This window comes from Synchiropus splendidus, chromosome 1 (assembly GCF_027744825.2).
Source record: "Synchiropus splendidus isolate RoL2022-P1 chromosome 1, RoL_Sspl_1.0, whole genome shotgun sequence".
NCBI lineage: Eukaryota > Metazoa > Chordata > Actinopteri > Syngnathiformes > Callionymidae > Synchiropus > Synchiropus splendidus.
The window spans coordinates 21,641,092-21,663,325 of NC_071334.1; the positions used below are offsets into that span (position 1 = coordinate 21,641,092).

At 44.7% G+C, this 22,234-nt stretch overlaps 4 protein-coding genes across 6 annotated transcripts; 3 read left to right on the forward strand and 1 right to left on the reverse strand.

The window, feature by feature from the left end:
• Nucleotides 1-932: 932 nt before the first annotated feature.
• On the forward strand, nt 933-6,237 carry plcxd1 (phosphatidylinositol-specific phospholipase C, X domain containing 1). Of its 2 annotated transcripts, XM_053885357.1 has the most exons (8): nt 933-953; nt 1,787-1,984; nt 2,056-2,220; nt 2,418-2,560; nt 2,689-2,817; nt 3,213-3,368; nt 3,937-4,117; nt 4,186-6,237. In XM_053885357.1, the coding sequence occupies exons 3-8, from the start codon at nt 2,100-2,102 to the stop codon at nt 4,425-4,427; spliced, it is 972 nt and encodes a 323-aa protein (XP_053741332.1). In that variant the 5' UTR covers nt 933-953; nt 1,787-1,984; nt 2,056-2,099; the 3' UTR covers nt 4,428-6,237. The 2 variants fall into 2 exon arrangements, with proteins under 2 accessions (XP_053741332.1, XP_053741342.1); XM_053885367.1 differs by lacking the exon at nt 933-953 and having other exon boundaries at nt 1,689-1,984.
• Nucleotides 6,238-10,396: 4,159 nt separating this feature from the next.
• LOC128747055 (PI-PLC X domain-containing protein 1-like) lies at nt 10,397-12,848 on the forward strand. Its single transcript, XM_053844604.1, has 6 exons — nt 10,397-10,519; nt 10,768-10,904; nt 11,059-11,187; nt 11,585-11,740; nt 11,811-11,994; nt 12,356-12,848. Exons 1-6 carry the CDS (start codon nt 10,444-10,446, stop codon nt 12,625-12,627), a joined length of 954 nt encoding a protein of 317 aa, XP_053700579.1. The 5' UTR covers nt 10,397-10,443; the 3' UTR covers nt 12,628-12,848.
• A 2,810-nt stretch (nt 12,849-15,658) lies between these two features.
• LOC128747064 (PI-PLC X domain-containing protein 1-like) lies at nt 15,659-18,677 on the forward strand. The gene is made up of 6 exons (XM_053844615.1): nt 15,659-15,847; nt 16,478-16,614; nt 16,769-16,897; nt 17,295-17,450; nt 17,521-17,704; nt 18,003-18,677. The coding sequence occupies exons 1-6, from the start codon at nt 15,772-15,774 to the stop codon at nt 18,260-18,262; spliced, it is 942 nt and encodes a 313-aa protein (XP_053700590.1). The 5' UTR covers nt 15,659-15,771; the 3' UTR covers nt 18,263-18,677.
• On the reverse strand, nt 17,780-21,721 carry gtpbp6 (GTP binding protein 6 (putative)). 2 transcript variants are annotated; one of them, XM_053844582.1, is made up of 11 exons: nt 21,072-21,721; nt 20,935-21,002; nt 20,790-20,859; nt 20,501-20,571; nt 20,312-20,442; nt 20,172-20,242; nt 19,940-20,098; nt 19,635-19,843; nt 19,422-19,585; nt 19,175-19,327; nt 17,780-19,102 (listed from the first exon to the last, which is right to left on the reverse strand). In XM_053844582.1, exons 1-11 carry the CDS (start codon nt 21,436-21,438, stop codon nt 18,976-18,978), a joined length of 1,590 nt encoding a protein of 529 aa, XP_053700557.1. In that variant the 5' UTR covers nt 21,439-21,721; the 3' UTR covers nt 17,780-18,975. The 2 variants fall into 2 exon arrangements, with proteins under 2 accessions (XP_053700557.1, XP_053700567.1); XM_053844592.1 differs by having other exon boundaries at nt 19,422-19,570; nt 21,072-21,717.
• Nucleotides 21,722-22,234: the final 513 nt, after the last annotated feature.

The window sequence follows — 22,234 nt, forward strand, 5'->3', positions numbered from 1 at the left end:
TTATTACCTGAGTATATTTATTTTGAGTTCCCGTTTTCTTATATACATTATTTTCCCACCTAATTTGGCATTCTTATACCATTTACTGTAATGGAGATTACACCTGTCTGATGAAGCGTTAACCAAATAAAGTGTACTTCATTTACTCTTTTCATGCAAATTCAGTTACCCTGTTCTGTTCCTTGTTAAGCACATGAAAGTTCAGTGAGTTGTTGACCAGGTAGCAGGGTAAACAGGACACTCCCATCATGCCTCAGGTTCACATTTGCTCACTGCAAGCAGAGTTTGCATATACACCTGAATACACGACAGCCAACTGGGATTCTCATCCCTGAATAAAGTTCAGATCAGAGACAATGACTCAAGTCTTGTTTTGATTATATTTCTGATTCCTACTGAATCATTTACCTGGACTCATACTTGAGGCCTGTGGGCCACATCTGACCCGATATGCATTTGTATCCTATTAATGTCGGCCACTTCAACTGGCTCCTCACTCTGAATAGAAGGTCCATCCCTACTCCGACCTCAGGTCTTATGATGCTCAAGAAAAGAACAGAGAGGCTGCTACCGACACAGAGGACACATGGAATCGTGTAATCTTTTTAGATGAAACCTGTCCTCACAAACCCTTGAAGTAATGGAGACGTTTGACAGCATGTGACAGCTCTACAGGGTGTCAGGGTGATGAGTCGGGATGTGACTCACACCATCTCGATGGCGCTCATGTCATCCCTGTCCCTGAAGGTAAACGGAGGAACACTATTGACCTGATCCTGGGACACGCCCAGGCTCTGGTGTACTACCAATGCATATGTAACCCTCTCATTTAGGTCTTTGGTCTCTCAACGTTGTATGTCTCAATGTTTTAAATGGTCCATGGATATTCTGATGGTGTTCAACTGCAGGAGACGCAGAAGAGCTCTGAGAATCTTTCATTGACCAGTGCACAGGTAAATATTTCACTAGATCTCCATCATCTTCCTCTAGTCTTAACTGTGCTTGTGAGTTGACCTTTGGAGACAAAGTTACAGGGCGAGCTTTGATGTTCACTCTTTCCTCTGGGTGCTCCAGTTTCCTCCCACCATCCAAAACAGACAGAGGTGAATTGGTCACTCTAAACTGAGTATTGTGTGTACACGTGTCCACATGGTGGGTCTGACATGATATACAGTCACCACCACCCTCCTCTTCAGGGTAACAGCCTTTCATTAGTCTGGTTGGATCAAGGGTTCTGCCACAGAATTTCTTTCACCTCCAAGATGTCTGGTGTTTGTAAGACTCCTCAGATTAAACAAGTTTGTGAGGCCCACATCATCTTTATGTCCTTCGGTGAGCACAAAGTTCTCCCAAGTGAACAGAGCTGAGTGAGTGCACTCGCCCAGTCCTACTTCTTCAGGACTGAGGAGGCCTCATCTTCTGAGCTCCTTCTGTCCATGAAACCATCCTTCTGTTCTGCTTGCATAAGCTACCCTCTCTTTCTGATACTGTGATAAGAATTTGACGCCGAAAAAGATGAAGTATTTCCTTGAAAATGAGAGGCTCAACATTGCAAATAGAAGCCGTACAACAACACCACAACAAGTACTTTATTTCCCAAGCATTACGACTTCAGTCTCGTAAAGCACTTATAGAAAATAATGGTTGTGCATCTATTGAGTGAGGTTCATCCACTAGAGGGCACACTTGTCTAATTGATTGACTTATTTATATACTGTTTATAAGATTACTGAGTCGACACATGCGCGGGCCCTTTAAGAATCTATATCTGCTGATCTGTCACCAGGCGGTGCCTCCTCCTCCTCCCCCCTGCTTATCCTCCTCCCCCTCTTCTCACATCCGGCTGCACCGACTCTCACACTCGCACCGGCGCTGCTTGTGACACACCCGGTCAGAGATCCATGGAGGTGATCGCTCACTGACACAGCAGGATGAAGCAGGGTTTCCGCCCCGGCGGGCTGCGCTGGTGTAGACGGAGGACAGAGTAAGGAATTCAGCATCCTTGGCTCTCTCTGACTGGGTGGATGCTCACGTGACTTTTAATCTCTCATCCAGGTGTGTGCGCTGGTGTTGATGCTGCTCTGCTCTTCCTGCAGAGGATGTCCTCTGTGGGGAGTGCAGAGGGACCTGGGGGGCTCGCAGACCCTTCCATGGAGGACTGGATGTCTCACCTGCCGGCCGCTCTCTGGGACACTCCCCTGTGTCACCTGGCCATCCCAGGTAAGTGCCTGCTTTTCTCTGGAGCACCTGAGCTCCAGTTTCCTCCAACAGACATCAGCATCCTCATGAGTTGACCCAGCTGCATGACACACCTTCTCAGCTCACCTGCTGTAGGACAGTTAGAGTAACAGCACCATCCGCGTTGACTCAAGTTATACATAAAGGAATTCTCCAGCGCGACTCTTCTGTCACTGCAGGCAGTCACAACGCCATCACCTACTGTCTGGACATGGACAACAGATCCCCAGTGGATCTCACGCAGCCAGACATGCTGCAGAAGCTGGACCGGTACCTGAAGCCCATCATCCGTCCTTTCGTCTACAAGTGGGCTGTCACACAGGTGGGACCAAACATTTTATGGGCTCCTCAGACAGTAAGAGAACCATGAGAGGAGACATATGGCGAGGAAACCTGATCTGGGATTTGACCTGATGAGCTTGTGGCCTTGTCCTCCCCACTGCTTTCCAGGAGTTCTCCATTAAACAGCAGCTGGACTGCGGGGTCCGATACTATGACCTGAGGATCGCTCACAGACCCAACGACAGCTCCTCGGATCTCTACTTCTACCACGGAGTTTACACCACCATCACTGTGGAGGTGAGTGAGGAGAGCCTGGAGGAATCGTGATGGTTGGTGCTGCAACTCTGCTCTCATTGTCCTTATCCGTTTTACCATTGGACCTCCTATGATACAGCGACAGCAAACATCAGCGTGACCTTTATCTGCTTCACACTGGGGCAAAGGCTTGATTTTGGCACTTATCTAAAGGCAACAATCATTGTCTCTGTCCTGCTCATTGTTTCTGCTTCTTCACTGCTTGTGGTGCTCTTTCCTTCTGGGGGTCTTCCATCAAAGCTGCACTGATAGCTACGAGCATGAGATGAAAACATACTGCACTCTCTCTCGCTGCCAGATGGAATATTATGCTTGATAGTGCGGCTGTTTGGATTGGCTGTCTTATATCTGACTTCCTGTTGTGCCTTCATATCCAGACTGTCCTGCAGGAGATCAGGGAATGGCTGGACGACCATCCCAAAGAGGTGGTCATCTTGTCCTTCAGTCACTTCCAGGGTCTGACCTCCGAACTGCACCTGCTGCTCCTCGACATGATCCGAAACATATTCACCTCGAAGCTCTGTCCCCCGATGGTACGGTTCTGATTCCTCTCATCAAAGTGAGAGTTAATATGAAAACAAAAACATTTATTTTAAAAGGCATGTCGAGCATACATACTGTCTCTAAAAAGCCCATCCGCCGCCACTCCCTCAATTCAGGGAGCCTGACATACACATGAGAAACAATGAATGATAGATAAAATAACTACAAATGGATGAATAGATTATTTAAAATGGAAAATTTGGGTGGCAGTCATTCAACAAAAACTTAGTAAAAGAGTTTGAATAAGATTAAAAAGTTGACCTTCCTGAGGTGCTGAATCCACCATATACTTCACATGGATGTAACAATGCTAATAAATGGATTTTATATAATAAATAATAATAAAGTGTTGAAAATAAATACATTGTCTTGTAATATATGGAATTCTTCCTACAGTTTTTGTTTCTAGTCTCCATCACATTGTGAAAGCAAAAACTAAGTGTCACTATGTGGGGCAAGATGTTAAGGAAGAACATGAAATATAAATTACTCAGTCACAGTTTCTCTCTAATTTTGTCTGATGAAGGGCAGAATCTGACTCCTGTGTTGTGTTTCTAGGAGCTGTTAACTCTTCGGAACCTGTGGTCTTCAGGCCACCAGGTGATTGTGTCCTATGAACACGCTGCGGCCAGCAGCCACCGTGAGCTCTGGCCTCCCATCCCCTACTGGTGGGCCAACAAGTGCAAAGCTGAGTCGCTCATCGAGGCCTTCGAGCACCGGAAGCGACATGGGCGACCAGGTAAGGGCTAAACAGCACCAGATCCCAGATCAGCCTGAGTCAGCGCCTTTTCTCCTCGCACGCATCAGGAGGGTTCTTCGTCACGGGGATCAACTTGACGGAGGATCTTAAATACATCTGCACGCACCCCACAGAGTCGCTGAAAGATCTGGTGATGTCGACGTACCCCACTCTGCTGTGCTGGGTGAGGGAGCAGACCCCCGGCTCCACGGTGGGCTCCCTCAACATCATCGCCGGGGACTTTATCACAGAGAGCAGCTTTGCGCCCACCGTGGTCGCACTGAACCAGAAGCTGCTGCCACGCTCCTGACTCCTCTGGAGACTCTGGGACTGGACATTCTGCTGCTTCAACAGATGTTTCCTCGGCACTATGTTGTTTACATCATATATGCAACTTCAATGTGAGCCAGTTTAGGTGACGACAGCAATAATAAGCCTATATTAGAAGTAAGGACACACTTTATTAGAGGTGATGTTTTAAGCACAAAGACTTAGATAGCACGTGTGGTGAGAATGAGTGTGCTCACCTGCTGCTGGTGCCAAAATGCATGACCAGGTAGTTGCATGGTTTTTAACTCCCTGGAGAGGCTGAAGATGCGCCGCTGTGCCTGAGAGGCCTTTCCAATAAACACTGGACTTGTGAAACCGCCTCATCCTTCTGTAAGTATTCAATCACATACATTGCTATCAAATTTTACTCTTTTTCTTGCGCATACATATTCAATGAAATAGATCTGTTTTTGCATGTCCCAGATTTCATCCTATTTATCCTATTATTGTGATAGGTGAAGCGTTCAAATTTGGTGTATTCCTTCCATAACTTAAGTCCAAGTCTCCAGTCTGGTGCATCAACCTTTGTTCCGTTTTTTTGTTTTTTTTTTCTTTCAGCTGTGTGTATCACTCTTTTGCAAATTGGGGGCATGATTCCCAGCACAACACAACATTGTCCCACAATGCTTTCATTTTATTACAGGTCCAAAATGTATGAAAATGGCCTGCATTTGTGTCGCCACAGTCTCTCCAACACTGCTGAGGTTTCCTCCAATGTTTGCCCCTCAAATGTGGTGTAATAGATCTCATTGAAAGTCAATTTTGAAGCTTTTTGAAGCTGAAGAACTTTGTCGTGTTCTACACATTGAATCCCATTCACGCTCAGTGACATGGATTTTTAACTCCTGCTCCCACTTTGGTTTAACATACCATGTGTGACCACCATGGCTTTTCTGTAAGATGCAGTATAGAGACTAATGTTTGGTGGTAATTCTCTTAAAGCATCCACAAACACTTGGTTAATCTTGTTTCCTTAGGGAGACAGATGTTATTTCAGTGTTGAAGAAATATCTTAGCTGCAAGAACCTAAAAAAAAACTGATTGACCACTTGGAATTCTTTTTTTTTTCTCAAATGTTTTAAATGTGTTTCCCTGCACTAGTTTACATATTGCAGTGATCCCTGTATTTATCCAGTTATCAAATATGTCCATTTTTGCTGGGTTAAAGTGAAAATTCTTGGATGGCCAAATGAACAGTTTGCAATCACTCTCTAATCACTATATATGATTTGCATGTTTATAGATTTTACAGGTTTATTTGTCGTTGTTTTTAATTCATGTGTGTTCAGGTCTACCAACGTAGCTTCCAAATGGAATTCCCCTAGGTTTGACTCCATTCTTTTCCATTTGGCATCATAATCAGGGCAGCATCTGATCTGAGCAGCGTACTAGTAATGTTGTAGTACTGTAGTAGTACTGTAGTAGTGCTGTACTCTTTAAGGCAGTGTTTTCCAACTGGTGGGCCGCGGCAGAAATCATCCATTTTCCGCTTATTTGTCCAGAGATGGAGGTGGGCGAAATTCAATTATGAACAAATAGACCATGTTGAGCAGAGTCCATGGATTCCTTCACATTCATTCAATACACTAAACTCACAAACGTTCAAAAGTTTGCTATGTGGTGTAGAAGCTAAAGAGTTACAAAGTTAGAAGGCTAAAAACTAAATGCAGAACCCAATAAATGCACTCCAGAATGTGAAGACAGAAAGACTGCGTAATAGTAATGAAGCAAGCTGAGGCAAAGAATGTAAAAGATTTGACTGGAAATCCCCCAAACTATAATAAAGTTATTTAAAGGCCTAAATTGTCAGAGTTTTCTTTTTCTTTTAGGACTAACACTGACCAGAAACTTGCATAAAAATAAATAAATAAATCCTGATATATATTTTTGCCATATTGCCCACCCCACTTTCTGGAGACATTTTTAAACAGATACATTTTCAACATTTTATGCTAAATAATTTCACAAATTAAAATAGATTTTCTACAGGATCTTTTCAATGGACAAAGCCCCGTGTGACTTAAACAAGGCTGAAAAACACTGGCAATGTCTTGATGCAGTGTTTTTCATTTGACCATCGGTTTGGATCCTGACCATGTGAATCTGGATATCATCTGATCCCAAGAAGAGAACTGAGATTCTGCATTTATGATGGAGAGTGATACAAAGAGGAACAGTAGTCTTCAATTCAGCTTCAGTTCTTAATTGTACTTCTGTAATACTTAAAGTACAACCTTTTATCAGGTTTAATCAACCTGCCACAATAACGGAGGCAGGAAATGGAAGTTTCACTGAAGCCGTTGACCTGTCAAAGACACACTTTTAAGTTCCCCTTATCCCTGATGTGTTTTGCTCACCATGACGCAGTGAGTGCCCTATATTACAGTGACATTCTTCAAAACAAGTCACAATTTGCACACATTTCAGTACATGGCTCAGAAACTTATATAAACACACACACATTTCCACACCGTATCCGATTATCACATCAACATCCAAGTACTTCTACCCCCCCGACACCCTCCAAACTCGTCCCTCAGAAGTACCTTCCCATTAGCTACTGAACTGATGCTGCTTCAGTACTGCACTCAGTGCATGTGATAATGTGTGAGAATATCTATGCATGTCCTCCTTTTCCTATTGTTTGCAGTTGTAAAGACTAGAGCAGGGGTCTCAGACCCGTCCTCAAAGAGCCGCAGTGAGTGCAGGTTTTTGTTCCGGCCAATCACCTTTTCACCTGTCAGTCAGGTGTATGAAGACTGGAGTCAGTCGATTGTCAGTCTGGTGCTGCTTGTTTCAGCTCAAACCTCATGGGTTAAACCAGTGTTTTTCAACCTTTTTCAAGCCATGGCACCCTTGGTTCATTGAAAAAATCCTGGTGCTCACCACCAAAAGAACCTCAGCCAAAGCGCACTTGTACTTAAAGTCCTATAGAAAATCCTTATTCATTTGTGAAAAACTGTAGCTACTGACACTCGGTTGTTATTTTGCCAGGCTATTTGCAGAAACAAATGGCAGAAAATGTATTTCTATCAAATGTGTCTACAATGGGGTGGGCAATATGGAAAAAATATATCATGATTTATTGATGTATTTACTTGCTTTAAATAACTGTTTAGATTTTATCACTTCTCTTTTGCATGATTTTATTGTAGTTTTCAGTTTCCATACAAATCCTTAGCATTCTTTGCTTCATAAAAACGTTCTATCTTCATTTTTGGTGCGCATTTATTTTGTTATTAGTTTTTGTATTCAGTTTTTCGCCGACTTTTGGCAGTCCATGACTGAGACGTCACGTTAGGCGTTAGCTCTGTTAGCTCTGCGGTGCAGACAGTCTTTAGCGTCGCGGCTCCGACAAGGATCCCTCCCTCGATGGTTCTGTGGTGAAAGTGTGTGGTCAAGTTAGAGGCGCATCAGGTTTAAAAACTGCTGGAAGTTCCGCATGTGAGCGGCTTCTTGGCTGTGAGTGTGTGGGAAGAGCAGCGCCGCGCACCACAGCAGCGCTGCTCTGACTGACGGACAGATCAGCGCATCAACACACTGTAGCTCTACAGTATAGTGAATAGAAAGAATGTCAGCGAATCCATGTGACCTCCTCACCTTGGTTGCTGGTCAACACGTTCTAATTGTCATGATTTAGTGTCATCATATCGCCCACCTCTATCTCCGGACACATGAGGTGAAATCATTTTCCCACGGCACACGTGACACTCTCTCACGGCACACTAGTGTGCCGCAGCACCCCAGTTGAAAAACGCTGGGTTAAACTGTGTTTTTTTGTTTGTTTGGAACAGAAGCCTGCAACCACTGTTTGTCCCCAAAAGCTTCTGTGAGGTAGCTAAACAAGTCATGCACTCCATCACTACAGCACTCTCATCATCCTCACCGAGCCGCAACCTCCTCTCCATCACAAAATCAAACTGTTTAACTGAGGACTGGTTACTGGCCACCTCCCTAGTGGAGTCCCCAGCTGACCTTCCATCTTGGTGCAGTTCTTCAGTGAATGGTGAAATAAGGTGCTTGGTTGGTGACCTGCCAGGTACTGTGTTTAACAAGGATACAAAGGCACCTTGGTGAAGAATGCGGTTGGTACTCCCTCTTCATCTGGCACGGAACATTTTCAGCCTTGAGCACTGGACCCTCCTGGCCAGGGCACGGCTTGACAACCAGGACATCCCTCTTCACCGCTCCACTCAGCTCACAACAGCCACCTTGGTCTCCAGTGATCAGACGGGCCACTGCCATTTCATGTGTGTATATATTGCTGCTTTATCAACTGACGGGCCAAGCCATGTAGAAACTCCACTCCTGCTAGCTGATATTAGAAGGCAGGATAAACATTCTCAGAGCGTCATATCTTATCATACAGGGGTTCTTCATTTCTCCACAGTTGGAGATTTATAAGTCGATGAACACACAGTGTACACAAAACAGCAGTGGCACACCTTCACCTTGGACAGAAAACAAATCCCCACTGAGTTTAAATGCCAACTTAACAGGTCTTTATGACGGAGAAATGTCTTCCTTACCCAGTTTGAGGAACTTAAATCTCTTGTGGGCCAAAAAAAAAGTCTTCTACTGTCTTACCTTTAATAAGCACAAAATCCAACACTTGACTCGCTTGTGGTCCCGCGAACACAACGTGACCACAGCCAACTGTCACCTCCCAAGTCCTTCCGGTTCAAGCAAGAAAGAACAGGGAACCAAAGTTCCAGAGAAGTCTGTGACCTGTCAGCGACTCCTTTTTAGCTTCCCCTTCTCCCTCGTGTGTTTAAAAAGGGAGGTGTCTCACAGTCATTTGTGCTGTGACTGATGGTGTCAGAAGTAGGATCATGACTCAGGCTGTTGGATGTCAATGTTGGAACAGCAGGGCCTGTGAACCAGATTTGAACTGTATCACGATCCTCTCCCACTTCCTCACAATTTTACCGCATCTCAAAACATGCATTTATTTTGAAAGCATGTGACAACTCGCTGTGTAGCAACAACGATGGTGGAACACAGGGTCATGGGCTTGAATCCCACTGAGGTTGCCAGAACTCAAATGAGCCAGATTTTCTGCAAGATGACATTCAGATAAGGTGGAAGATGTGTGAGGAAACAATTTAAGCTCAGTCATAAATTTGAAAATGTTCAATAGTCATTTCCAATAAATATCCTCCTCACAAGCTGTTGAGGAACTAGATGTGGTGGAATTTGGTGAGAAGTTTTAGACTTCTCTAGACTTCTAGATTTGCATGAGATGAGCCCAGATGCAAAAACACCCTGCTCTCTTGAAAGTATATTTAAATAGATGAGGACATCATAAACTCTCTTCTGTGGGTTTAAAGGCAGATGTTTCCAAAAACACCTTCCTTCTCACAGAATTCTCTTAATGGTTTAGATTGCTGCTTCTAAAATTGCAATCAACCAGAGACCATGATCCCTCCAGGATGTGCTGGGTTTGCCTCAGTTAGACATGTGCAGCACACCTCTCTCCCCGGCAGCAAAGGGAGCAGTTTCACTGAGACTCTGCTGGGCGACCATCTGTCTGAACTCTGAGGGAGTCCACTCTTGTCAGGGAAAAGAGAACTGAGTGTGCACTGTGCAATAAATTACCTCTTTTTCTATTCATGGAAATGTCTGCCCGGAAAAGCAGTTGTTTTCAAGAACATTTTTTTTCTCCTAAATGTTACATTAGTTTTAAGTTTACTGAGTGCATGTACATTTAACCAGTTAGTTATGATCCTTCTGGCTGGCAGAAAACCAGGTTGAAATTACAAGTAATTTTATTAGTAAATGTATTGTTTTATTTCAAAACCAGGTAACGGATGTGGCCATTATTTTTGCTTTACAGAAGAAATGTGTCCCGTGTTTTGATGTGGAAGGTTAGCGGAAGGTTAACATTGCTGAACAGGAATGAAGAAGCTCGTGGGTTCCTCTTTCTATCTGTATATAGTCGTCTCTTGCTCTTCGATGACTGCACACAGACTCGTCGGAGAGCCTCCTCCAGTGACATGGATCTCCAGGACTGGATGTCCTTGCTGCCCGAGCAGCTGTGGGACACCCCGCTGACTCACCTGGCCATACCTGGTACTGTTCCTCTGGCTCCTTCTCTTCATCACCTTGATTCCAGTTGTGTACAAATAAGTCTTTTGTTGCATCTCCAGAATTTAAATAGTCAATTACGTTTTATTGTGTTTTACTGTCAGATAATTATTATTAATTCTAATTATATAGTTATCTTTTTGTAGTATTTTTTAAATTGTGTCAAGATTTCAGGTCCGTAGAGAAACAACAATTTTGTGGCGTACCATATTCATATGTGTGTGTGGACACAGGGAGTCATGACACCATGACCTACAATCTAGACATCTGCTCTCCTCTGGTGAAGTCGGAGCCTGACTCCCTCAGACGCCTGGATCAATTCTGCTGCTGCTTCACCAGGCCGGTCATCTATCGGTGGGCTACCACACAGGTGAGTGCTGGATGGTTCATGGTGTCACAGTGAGGTTTAGGTAAATGAAATAGTCCCTCGCTGGTAATGGGTTGGTAGTGAGTTGAATCAGAAAGGGGTGTTCTTCATGTTACGCAGCAGAAACCTGAGGGGATTTTGATGGTGTCTTCTACAGGATAAAACTATGGAGGAGCAGCTGTCTTTGGGGATTCGCTACTTTGACCTGCGTATCGCACACAAGCCTGATGATGAAACCACAAACCTCTACTTCAAACATGTGATTTACACTTACGATGTGGTCCTGGTGAGTCTGCTAATGTTTTTTATGATGTTGATGCCTTTTAAGAAACCATTTCTGTTGTGATGAATGAATCGGTTCAACACATGATCACACCATATGATTGAAATTCAAGTGTTTCAGCATTAAATACCTAAAGATCTTTGTCTTTTGGTTGCTGGTTCAATCCCAGCTTCGGACTTGTTTGTGTCAATGTCTCCCTGAGTGAGAGACACTTACCACCTGTGAGTGAGTAGGTGACATGGTTTCATCTATATAGGAATTGTGATTTAAAAAAAAGTGTAGCACTCTGTTTGGATCCCTTAGTTTTGTGAATGATATCCACTGTCCACAGATATAAACGATTGTGCTCAGGTGTGACCCCCCTGATCTCCGTCATGGTAAGACTTTGTGTCCTCCTCAGGACACTCTGGCATCCCTCGCCGCGTGGCTGGACTCCCACCCGAAGGAAATCGTCATCTTGGCTTGTAGCCACTTTGAAGGCATGGACGACAAACTCCACCGGACTTTTATTACATCTCTCAAGAAGCTCTTCGGGTCGAAGCTTTGTCCAAGACAGGTCAGCGTCTTCACAGATGTGCTCACAGTGTGAGGGCGACCCCTGCAGCTGAGTGCTCTGCTCCACACAGGGGTCATCGTTGACTCTGCGAGGTCTGTGGTCATCTGGGCACCAGGTTATAGTCTCCTATGAAGCACCGATTGCGTACCAGTACCAGGAACTGTGGCCAAGCATCACGTACTGGTGGGCCAACCAGCGCACGGCTGAAGAACTCATCAGCTACATGGAGAAGATGAAGAGAGCTGGACGACCCTGTGAGTCATGTGACGTCAGACTGGCAGTAATGTGCTTCATTTGGAGCAAGGCAGCAGTGTCAGAAAGTCAAGGTTTATTTTGAGGGGTGAAATTTCAATTATTATTATTATTATTAAAACAAAAAGCAAAATGTAGAGACTCTGTAAGAAATGAAAAGTATAACAAAAACCAAGTTAAAACTAATTTGATACGATTAAAAAAATATAGATAGATTAGACAGTAAAATTAAATGCAATTTTGATTTGGCATCACTTTTTTCAGAAGTGAAGCTCAACTCATTCTGCAGTATAATTGAAAATATTTATTTGTTTTAAAAAGCTGCACTTTCCAAAGCTCTCTCTATTGTCTGTTCCATCACAGGGAGCTTCTTCGTGACCGGCTTGAACTTGACCACTGATCAGAATTACATCATCATGCACCTGCTACAATCTCTGCGGACGCTGACCTACGCCGAGTGGCCGCGTCTGCAGGACTGGGTGGCGCAGCAGACTCCAGGATCAGATCCTCATAGTCTCAACATCATCGCGGGAGACTTCGTGGGTCCACTTGCACTCAGCCGCCTGGTGATCGACCTCAATAACAAACTTCTGCAGAAGAACAGCAGGAAGATGGACGAGATTAACATACATTAACATTAAACAGCTTTAACTGACTCCAGAACAGCATTTGAACAAACATGAATAAGGTTCGATGTTACATTTCTACTGTGTGAAACTGTGAAGGTGATTGTTTACCAGAGCTACAGACTAGTTTGTCATGCGAACACAGTGCAACATTGAGATTGACTGTCACGCTCTCTTGTTGCTCCAGATCATGAAGAAACTTTCAATGATGCAAAGTAGTGTTATCAGCCTTCTAGTGTTCTTATATTTTCAATAAACTGATATGTATCATTGGCTCTCCATCAAGTCTCTTCTGTAGACAGATGCTTAGATTACATCACAGTAAAGGCCACTCAAGTGGTCTGTTCACAAAACTGGAGCAATTATGGACCAGAATCTAAAGTACTGATCAGAGAAAATGATGTTCCCAAACTACTCCAGGTCTGCTGAAATATTATGATCTGGATTAGATAAATCGAACTCAGGATCATCCGTCCGTCAGGAATGTGCGACACCTAACACTGGTTTCGTGTGTCCAGCGCCTGTGTTCCTAGATCCTCTGCTTTGGTTCCCCATCAGAATGGCTTCTTTTTGCTTACTGAAATCTGTAATGAAAGAAGCTGGGATATAACCTGCTCAACAACAATCTGTCTCACCACTCTGTCTGAGTCACAGGTTCTGGTGCCTTGTCTGTCTACTGTAGTTCCCACATGAACAGATATCAACCCTCGCAGCAGTATACGTGGTTCCTTAGATGTCTGCCCCCTGATGTTGGCGTCCTGGATTTTGTGTTGCAAGTAGTCTTTTGTGCTTTCGTCTGCCCCCTTCAACGATCCAATTTCTTGCCGACGCACTGTTCCTAAGCCAGAAGAGCATCAGCAGGCAGATGTGGCTATAGTGGCTATGAGTATATCGAGTTGTTGCATGTGGTGATGCATTATAGTTACAGTTCTCCCAGATGATCTGGCCAGTGTCTTTTCAGGTGGAAGCACATGCATCTTACCGAGTTTAGCCTTGATCTGAATGTAAACATTCAGGTGCATGCTACTTAAAGAAACCTCTTCTTTAACAGCACTCTGGCCATGTCTTTACTGACACATTCTCCCATCCATCTGTGGCTGGCTCAAGCAAGGTCAAATCTACCGCCACGACTACGAATTACCCAGTAGCCAAAAATAACTTCATGGGTGGATGAATCTTGGGGTGGTGCACATCATGTTGGTGTTTTTTTACCCATTGATGAACACAACAGCTCTAGTGTTCACTCTATTCCTTGATGACCTACTCCATCATGGACACTCTCCATTGCTGATCGCTGCAAAACATTTGGCCACAAGGAGCAGGAAGCATTCACCACGACGCACATCCTCTGTGACTCTGCACCACAGCCCCTCATTTTGTAATCTGATGCCAATGCTTCAACAATTCCTGACAGGTCTGGTGAGCACTTTCCTCTAGGCTCCAGGAGATGTTTTCTTTTTTTTTTTTTTAATCCCACAAAGACCTGTAAAGACTCAACGTGGGATCTTGAGCCTGAAAGATCTTTAACTCTTCCTTTCAACAGCTGGGACAACCTGATTGACTTTTATTTATTTTGAAAGCATGTGACAACTCACTATGTAGCAACAATGATGGTGGAACAATGGATCATTGGCTTGAATCTCAGTGAGGTTGCCATCAGGAAAAGTCCTAAGCACTAACAGCCATTACTCTGGATAAAAGCATCTGGAATTGAATGTTCTCTATCACCTTTCCATCGGTTCATGGGAGATGCTACACATTTCCCAAGAACATTTCTGACACTTAACTAACAAGTAAACTTGACAATGTGTTCTCAGAATATGAGGCTACACGTCTTCATGGCTCATTTCAACATCAGCAAATATGGTTGATCTTATAAACAAGTGAGTCAACTTAGAAATGTTGAAATGTCTGTTTTAGATATTTCAACCAACACTTGAACTCAAATGAGACAGATTTTCTGCATTGCATTAGTATTAGCCACAGATGGAAACTATGAGAAAACAAGTTAAGCCGTGAAAAGCTTATAATATAAATAGGACAAAATCACTGTCTTCCAAAAAATATCCTCCTCACAAGCTGTTGAGGAATTACATGTGGTGGAACAGGGTGTGAAGATTTTGACTTCTCTGACTCAATTTGCATGAGAAGCGCCCAGATGCAAAAACACCCTGCTCTCTCAAAAGTATATTTAAATAGATGAGAGCATCATAAACTCTCTCCTGTGGGTTCAAAGGCAGATGTTTCCAAAAATGTTTTCCTTCTCATATGGAATTCCCTGAATGGTTTAGATTGTTGGTTGCTTCTAAAATCTGCATTCTAAGGTCGCACGGGCAGTAGCTGTACTGAAGAGTTCTGGCTCTCCAGAAACCCCAGGCCCCGTCAAACCAGAGACATGATCCCTCCAGGATGTGCTGGGTTTGCCTCAGTTAGACATGTGAAGCACACCTCTCTCGCCGGCAGCAAAGGCAGCAGTTTCACTGAGACTCAGCCGGACGACCATCTGTATGAAGTGAGATCCTGAGGTGCAGTTGTTTAAGTGTGGCCGAGTTAGAAAAGAGCGCCACCTAGCGAAGGAGCAGGGGTGAACAGTGACAAACAACCCAACTCGCCGACGCCGACCGAAGCTAGACTCGGTCCCAGATCCTTGTAGAGTGCACTGCCACCGCTTCTCTTCCAGAGAACCGTTCGCACTGGCGCCTCCAGCACACGCCCACTCCTCAGCGTGACTTGGCTCCGTGACGTCCAGCCCAGGTGTTCCCGATCAACACGCAACATCCCGGACGAAAGAATAATTCGCACGAAAATACAACATGCAGTAGACACTTAATAACTGCGTAAGTCACACATCATAAAGATGAAACCTTTTAAGTGCATTTACATTCAACCGGTTAGTCGCCTGCCACATGGAATTGCATAAAGTGAACGTTTTATTTATTTTATTTTATTTCGAAACCGGGTGTAACAGAAGGAGCTATTGTTTTTTGCTCAACAGAGGAGACGTATCCGGTGTTTCGATTGGGCAGGTGAGCGGGTCACGTTGCTGAAGAGGAATCAGGAAGCGCCTGGGTTCGACTTTCTGTCTGCGGATGATCGTCTCTCGATCTTGGATGACTGCACACGGGCCCCGGGGTCCTGCTGCTGTTCGGTGACATGGATCTCCAGGACTGGATGTCCTTGCTGCCCGAGCAGCTGTGGGACACCCCGCTGACTCACCTGGTCATACCTGGTACTGCTCCTCTGGCTCCTTTTCTCCCCCTTAATTTCATTCATTTATACCGACGGAATGTTACTATTCATAGTAGCTAGCGATTTTTTATGACGCCCAGATTCCAGGCTCGCGGAGAAAAGTCAGTGTTGTGGAAGCCCAGCCTGAGCCATGCTGTCATTTCAAAGGTCTGTTATGAGCTCTGAGCTTACGGCCTGGAGTGTTTGCCTTTGACAAGAACCAATACACTTTGATCAGTGATGTTGAGGCGACAGACACTCACCAGTCAGATTGGGAAACATGACACACAAAACCATGACACTCAACTGCTGTTTTACTTCGTACTGTCTTGTTTGCAACAAAATCGACTTTGTGACATTAAGTTGAACTTGACTTGAGGAACACTCACTTCTCTTTTCTGGACTTCGAACACATAGTTAGTTGAAAACAAGTAGCCTTCAAGGTCCGCTTTACATTTTGAGCATTGAAATGGTTAGGTACACACGAGATGTTCTTGTGATCCTGTCAAAACTGCACCATGGTTTTTAGGTTTCACCAAATGAAGACCTTCAAGGCTGTGTTTTTTTCTCTGGAAATGATTTTTTTTAGGGAACATATGTGACATGTGTGTGTGTGTGTGTGTGGACACAGGGAGTCATGACACCATGAGCTACTGTCTGGACATCACCTCTCCTCTGGTGAGGTCTGAGTCTGACTCCTTCAGACTCTTGGATCGACTCTGCTGCTGCTTCACCAGGCCGGTCATCTATCGGTGGGCTACCACACAGGTGAGTGCTGGATGGTTCATGGTGTCACAGTGAGGTTTAGGTAAATGAAATAATCCCTCGCTGGTAATGGGTTGGTAGTGAGTTGAATCAGAAAGGGGGGTTCTTCATGTTACACAGCAGAAACCTGAGGGGATTTTGATGGTGTCTTCTACAGGATAAAACTATGGAGGAGCAGCTGTCTTTGGGGATTCGTTACTTTGACCTGCGTATCGCACACAAGCCTGATGACAAAACCAGACATCTCTACTTCACCCATGTGATTTACACTCATGTTGTGGTCCTGGTGAGTCTGCTAGTAGGTTTTATGATGTCGATGCCTTTTAAGGAACCATTTCTGCTGTGGTCAATGAATCGGTTCAACACATGATCACACCATATGATTGAAATTCAAGTGTTTCAGGATTAAATACCTAAAGATCTTTGTCTTTTGGTTGCTGGTTCAATCCCAGCTTCGGACTTGTTTGTGTCAATGTCTCCCTGAGTGAGAGACACTTACCACCTGTGAGTGAGTAGGTGACGTGGTTTCATCTATATAGGAATTGTGATTCAAAAAAAAGTGTAGCACTCTGTTTGGATCCCTTAGTTTTGTGAATGATATCCACTGTCCACAGATATAAACGATTGTGCTCAGGTGTGACCCCCCTGATCTCCGTCATGGTAAGACTTTGTGTCCTCCTCAGGACACTCTGGCATCCCTCGCCGCGTGGCTGGACTCCCACCCGAAGGAAATCGTCATCTTGGCTTGTAGCCACTTTGAAGGCATGGACGACAAACTCCACCAGACTTTTATTACATCTCTCAAGAAGCTCTTCGGGTCGAAGCTTTGCCCAAGACAGGTCAGCGTCTTCACAGATGTGCTCACAGTGTGAGGGCGACCCCTGCAGCTGAGTGCTCTGCTCCACACAGGGGTCATCGTTGACTCTGCGAGGTCTGTGGTCATCTGGGCACCAGGTTATAGTCTCCTATGAAGCACCGATTGCGTACCAGTACCAGGAACTGTGGCCAAGCATCACGTACTGGTGGGCCAACCAGCGCACGGCTGAAGAACTCATCAGCTACATGGAGAAGATGAAGAGAGCTGGACGACCCCGTGAGTCATGTGACGTCAGACTGGCAGTAATGTGCTTCATTTGGAGCAAGGCAGCAGTGTCAGAAAGTCAAGGTTTATTTTTATTTCATAATTGTTTTTAATGATACTGTGTGAAAAGTTAATCCTCTTTATTGTTAAAACAAAAGGTCAGTGTAGAGACAGGTGATCATACAATAAATACATTTAAATTAGTTTTACAATGAAAAGCTCAGCTTGTTCAGCAATGTAATTGAAAATATTTTTCTATTTGTTTTTTTAAAGCTGCAGTTTCCAAAACTCTTTGTCTGTCCCATTACAGGGAGCTTGTTCGTGACCGGCTTGAATTTGACGGCCGATCGGCATTACATCGCTGTGAACCGGAGACAATCTCTGCGGACGCTGACTTACGCCGAGTGGCCGTGTCTGCAGGACTGGGTGGAGCAGCAGACTCCAGGATCAGATCCTCATAGTCTCAACATCATCGCGGGAGACTTTGTGGGTCCACTTCCACTCAGCCGCCTGGTGATCGACCTCAATCACAAACTTCTGCAGAAGCACAATGACCGGATGGACAAGTGAAACAGCAGACTTGTGTCATTCCCAAGTATTTTTTAATACTTTCAATGTTCTTTAAAAAATACATTGAAAGTATTTTGAATACTTCTTTAATTAAAAATATATGTATTTTGATAAATAAATCTGCTGATACTATGAAGGCTTTAACTGACTCCAGACCAGCATTTGAACAAACAAGTTCAATGTCACATCGCTCCAGCGAGAAACTGTGAAGGTGATTGTTTACAAGAGTTACTCACTAGTTTGCCATGCTCAGACACTCAACTGCAACATGGAGATTTACTGTCACGCACTGTTGTTGCTCCAGATCATGAAGTTGTAGTTTGAGTGACACAAACTACTGTGTTACCAGCCGTATACTTGTAGTGTTGAGAGATTTTCAATAAACTGATGTTGATGAAATATATCACCATCTGGATTAGACAAATCAAACTCGGGATGTGATTACATTTGACGTGATGCAATTTCAGGTGTAAATTTCAAAATGCACAGCAACAGTAAACGCCACAAGAGTCAAAGAGTAACATCAAACATGTGTTACAAGATGTTAGGTGCAGATAACAGGTTGGAGGTTCGACTCCAACTCCATTGAAAATCAAAAAGAGCAAACTCCTTTTCAATGGACATAACTGCTGACTGATGCCATTTCTGTCTCACTACGTTTTTATTCAAAGAAATGGCTTGTAACATTCAGTCCTAGTTGAGGGTTTGTGCCACTAACTGGATCCAAACAGCTTCCTGTAGCGTCCATAAGCTGCGGCACTGATGATAACGCAGACCACCGCCGAGCCCTCCTCTGGGTTCACCTTCACCTCTTGGACCGTGGCCTCCTTGTACAGCCAGCTGACCGCCAACACACACACAAAGACATGTTACAGACTATCCACGGAGCGTCTGGACCAGAGCAGCTCTCACCTTAACTGAGCTGAGCTGAGGTTCACTTTCAGATCCAGAATGTGTTTTCCAGTGGAGCTGACAATGTTCTCCTCAATGACTCTCCTCAGAGGGTCAAGGCCTCGCTCTGCCAGAGCAGATATGGGCAGAGCTTCAGGCTCTGAGTGCTGGTAGCTGGGAGAGAACACATTCTGTTCACCTGATTGTAACAGGCATAACATTATGACCAGTACTGATGCTGTAGATGTCAGGATTAGGTGAACCTTACTTGTCGACCAGATCAATTTTATTGTGGACCTCAATCATGGAGTTCAACAGCCTGTCAGGGATGTTCAGGTTCTTCAAAACATTCAGCACATTAACCTTCTGGTTGATCGTCTCTGGGTGACTGATGTCTCGGACGTGGATCAGCAGATCCTGTGTGGAGGAAACCTAGTTCAGAGAGACCTTGTTTTATGTTGCAGCAGCTTCATGTACATACGGAGTGCTTGATGTCCTCCAGCGTGGCAGAGAAGGAGTCAATGAGCTGATGGGGCAGCTGGGACAGGAAGCCGATGGTGTCGACGTACAGGATGGCCATGCGGCTGGGCAGACGGCCAGCATGGACAGTGACGTCCAGGGTGGCAAAGAGCTGGTTCCTTGGCTGAAGAACACTGTCACCGGTCAGAGCTTTGATCAGAGTGGTCTTCCCTGTGAGGACGAGGAGTGACACCCGACCATCACCAGTTACTCAGTGAAGGTATCCAATGTCTTGTATACCTAACCTCCAACAGTGTTTCTGCTCACCACAATTTGTGTACCCCAACACAGAGACGATGGGAAACTCCTTGTGCTTCCGCTGAGCTCGCAGCAGGTGCCGTTTCTTCTTCAGTTTCACCAGGACTGCACGGATCTTCATCTCTCGTTCCTTCAGCAGCCTCTGCTGGACCTCCAGCAGCGTCTCCCCTACAGAGATTCTTAACATTCAACTCTTCCTCAGACACAGACCCAGACATAAAACACTGCTCTCCTCCCTCACCTGACCCGCCAATGTACCGGGACCCGCCACCCTGCTGATCCAAGTTGGCCAAATCATTTTTCAGACGAGACCTGACAAGATACAAAAGTGTCAGTCGTGATTTGTCTCCTTGAGGGTTTTCCATCGAGGCAGACTTTCACCTCAACAGAGGAATCTCGGCCAGCGAAATCTGCAGTTTGGCCTCTTTAGTGCGAGCATTGCAGCGGAAGATGTGGAGGACCACCGAGTACCTGTCCATCACGCTCACCCCCCAGGCTTCCTCCAGCTCCCTCTGGAAACAAAATAAACTTGAAGAACTGTTGAAGAACCCCCAGGTGGGAACAGCTAACCTCTGATGCTGGAGAGAGTCGCTCCACATTCACAAACACAGCGGTCACTCCCGCTGTCTGCCGAATTTTCTCTAGAAGCAGACAGTGAGACACAACAATTATGATGGACTGGAGGTCAACACCGTGAATGGCGCTGTAATAACTGAACGCAAGAACAGCGATGTATATGCAAAACAAGTGTAATAGTTTGGTTCATCACTGACTCTTGAAGTTGAGTTCAAACTATCCTAACTTAAATTGTCTGTACAACAATTCAGAGTAATTTGATCCACGGGAAAAGCACTGGTACCTGACAGGGACTGGAAATTTCCTTTTCCAAAGATCCTTTTCTTTTCAGGAGTCTTTGTCGAGAGGATGACCTGATTATAAAAACAGACCAACATAAGCTGTCTCCTTTTCTAATATATTGCTTGACAGATTTCATTGGTTGTCACCTTGTCCACCACCCTCCAGTTGTCCAGAGTGTTGACCAGTCCCTCAGCCTCCGCCATCATCAGCGTGGCTACAAAGTAAACAGAATTCTGATCAACAATTTGGCATATGTGGTAAGGACTCAAAACCAAGCACGCACCAGTGGTCAGGTGTTGCTTTCTGCTCCCCCACTTTACGTCGGGGTGGACAATGAAGATGCTGTGTTGCCCATCTAAGCTGGGTGTGGCCACCTGCTGTCTAAAGAGCTCCTCCACCTCGCTGTCGTCAATGTAATCTTCCTCCTCTTCCTCATACTCATCATCAGTGAAGTCACCTGAGCTCCTGAAGGTGCAGGTAGACAGTGTGAAGGTCCGATGTGGCTGGAAGCTGCCATCAGAGCAGCTATGAAGATGCCTGTTCGCAGCTGCCTGCGCACAGGGAAGCAGAAGTCTGCGGGCGGCTGAGGAGTGTGAGCAGGCCCGCAGGAGGAAGGTGGGCCAGACGTTGATCAACCGCACAGAAGTCATCGTGAGTGGTCACCAACTCTCAAGCGCCGCACCAAAAACTATCCATATTGACAAAGCGTCCTTAATTCCTTCACCACGTTAGACCACATGGGAGAGTGTTACCTTTAAAAACCTAAATGAATCTTGTTTTGGATTCTGCTTCTGCTCTCCACGTTTGTTTGATGAAAACATGCCCTCGGTGAACAATTACACCCTGCGTCCTGTCTTCAAGGCAGCCTCGACTGTGGCCCTTCATGGCAGATGAAACAAACGTTATAATAACGCACAGCTTGTCAGATAAATGGACATTCCCATAAAGAATCAAACAACGAAATCCCCAATCAACTCTGAAATACGATTCCACCGGTGGGTGTTTGGAACTTTCCTTTGAGGTCATACGTAGGGCAAAACTGTTTCATGTTTGCAAGGTTTTCCGGGTTACGTATTTCCGGTATCTCATTCAGCTAGTTACAATTGATTAATAATTTGAAGAAGAAAAAAACCCTTATATTGTGATATAAATCGCAAATGATAATTGGAAACATATTATTTTTCGTCACAACTATATGTAAACATCTGACACGACAGGCAACGATGGTGTTCCGTAATGAGATTTATCGCCATCTTGTGGATATTCTTTGCCTTTGTTTTCCTTTTACGTCGATTTATATTACTAGAGCTAGAGCGTTTTAAGGTTTTCACACACCGATTAATCTAACCCCTAAAAGAAAAATACGAATTATAAGGACCATAGTTTTATTACAGCTGCAAGAAAAAGTCCTTTTGTTCACAATGACGGGAATTTTAAGGAATGTTT

Coding starts and splice junctions, on each gene's coding strand:
- LOC128747055 (XM_053844604.1), top strand. CDS start 10,444: ATGGATCTCCAGGACTGGATGTCCTTGCTGCCCGAGCAGCTGTGGGAC. Junction 10,520..10,767: donor GACTCACCTGGCCATACCTG/GTACTGTTCCTC, acceptor GTGTGGACACAG/GGAGTCATGACACCATGACC. Junction 11,741..11,810: donor CGAAGCTTTGTCCAAGACAG/GTCAGCGTCTTC, acceptor TGCTCCACACAG/GGGTCATCGTTGACTCTGCG.
- gtpbp6 (XM_053844582.1), bottom strand. CDS start 21,438: ATGACTTCTGTGCGGTTGATCAACGTCTGGCCCACCTTCCTCCTGCGG. Junction 19,844..19,939: donor GTTGGGGTACACAAATTGTG/GTGAGCAGAAAC, acceptor TCGTCCTCACAG/GGAAGACCACTCTGATCAAA. Junction 19,586..19,634: donor TGGAGGACATCAAGCACTCC/GTATGTACATGA, acceptor TCTCTGAACTAG/GTTTCCTCCACACAGGATCT.
- LOC128747064 (XM_053844615.1), top strand. CDS start 15,772: ATGGATCTCCAGGACTGGATGTCCTTGCTGCCCGAGCAGCTGTGGGAC. Junction 15,848..16,477: donor GACTCACCTGGTCATACCTG/GTACTGCTCCTC, acceptor GTGTGGACACAG/GGAGTCATGACACCATGAGC. Junction 17,705..18,002: donor GAAGAGAGCTGGACGACCCC/GTGAGTCATGTG, acceptor GTCCCATTACAG/GGAGCTTGTTCGTGACCGGC.
- plcxd1 (XM_053885357.1), top strand. CDS start 2,100: ATGTCCTCTGTGGGGAGTGCAGAGGGACCTGGGGGGCTCGCAGACCCT. Junction 2,221..2,417: donor GTGTCACCTGGCCATCCCAG/GTAAGTGCCTGC, acceptor CTGTCACTGCAG/GCAGTCACAACGCCATCACC. Junction 3,369..3,936: donor CGAAGCTCTGTCCCCCGATG/GTACGGTTCTGA, acceptor TTGTGTTTCTAG/GAGCTGTTAACTCTTCGGAA.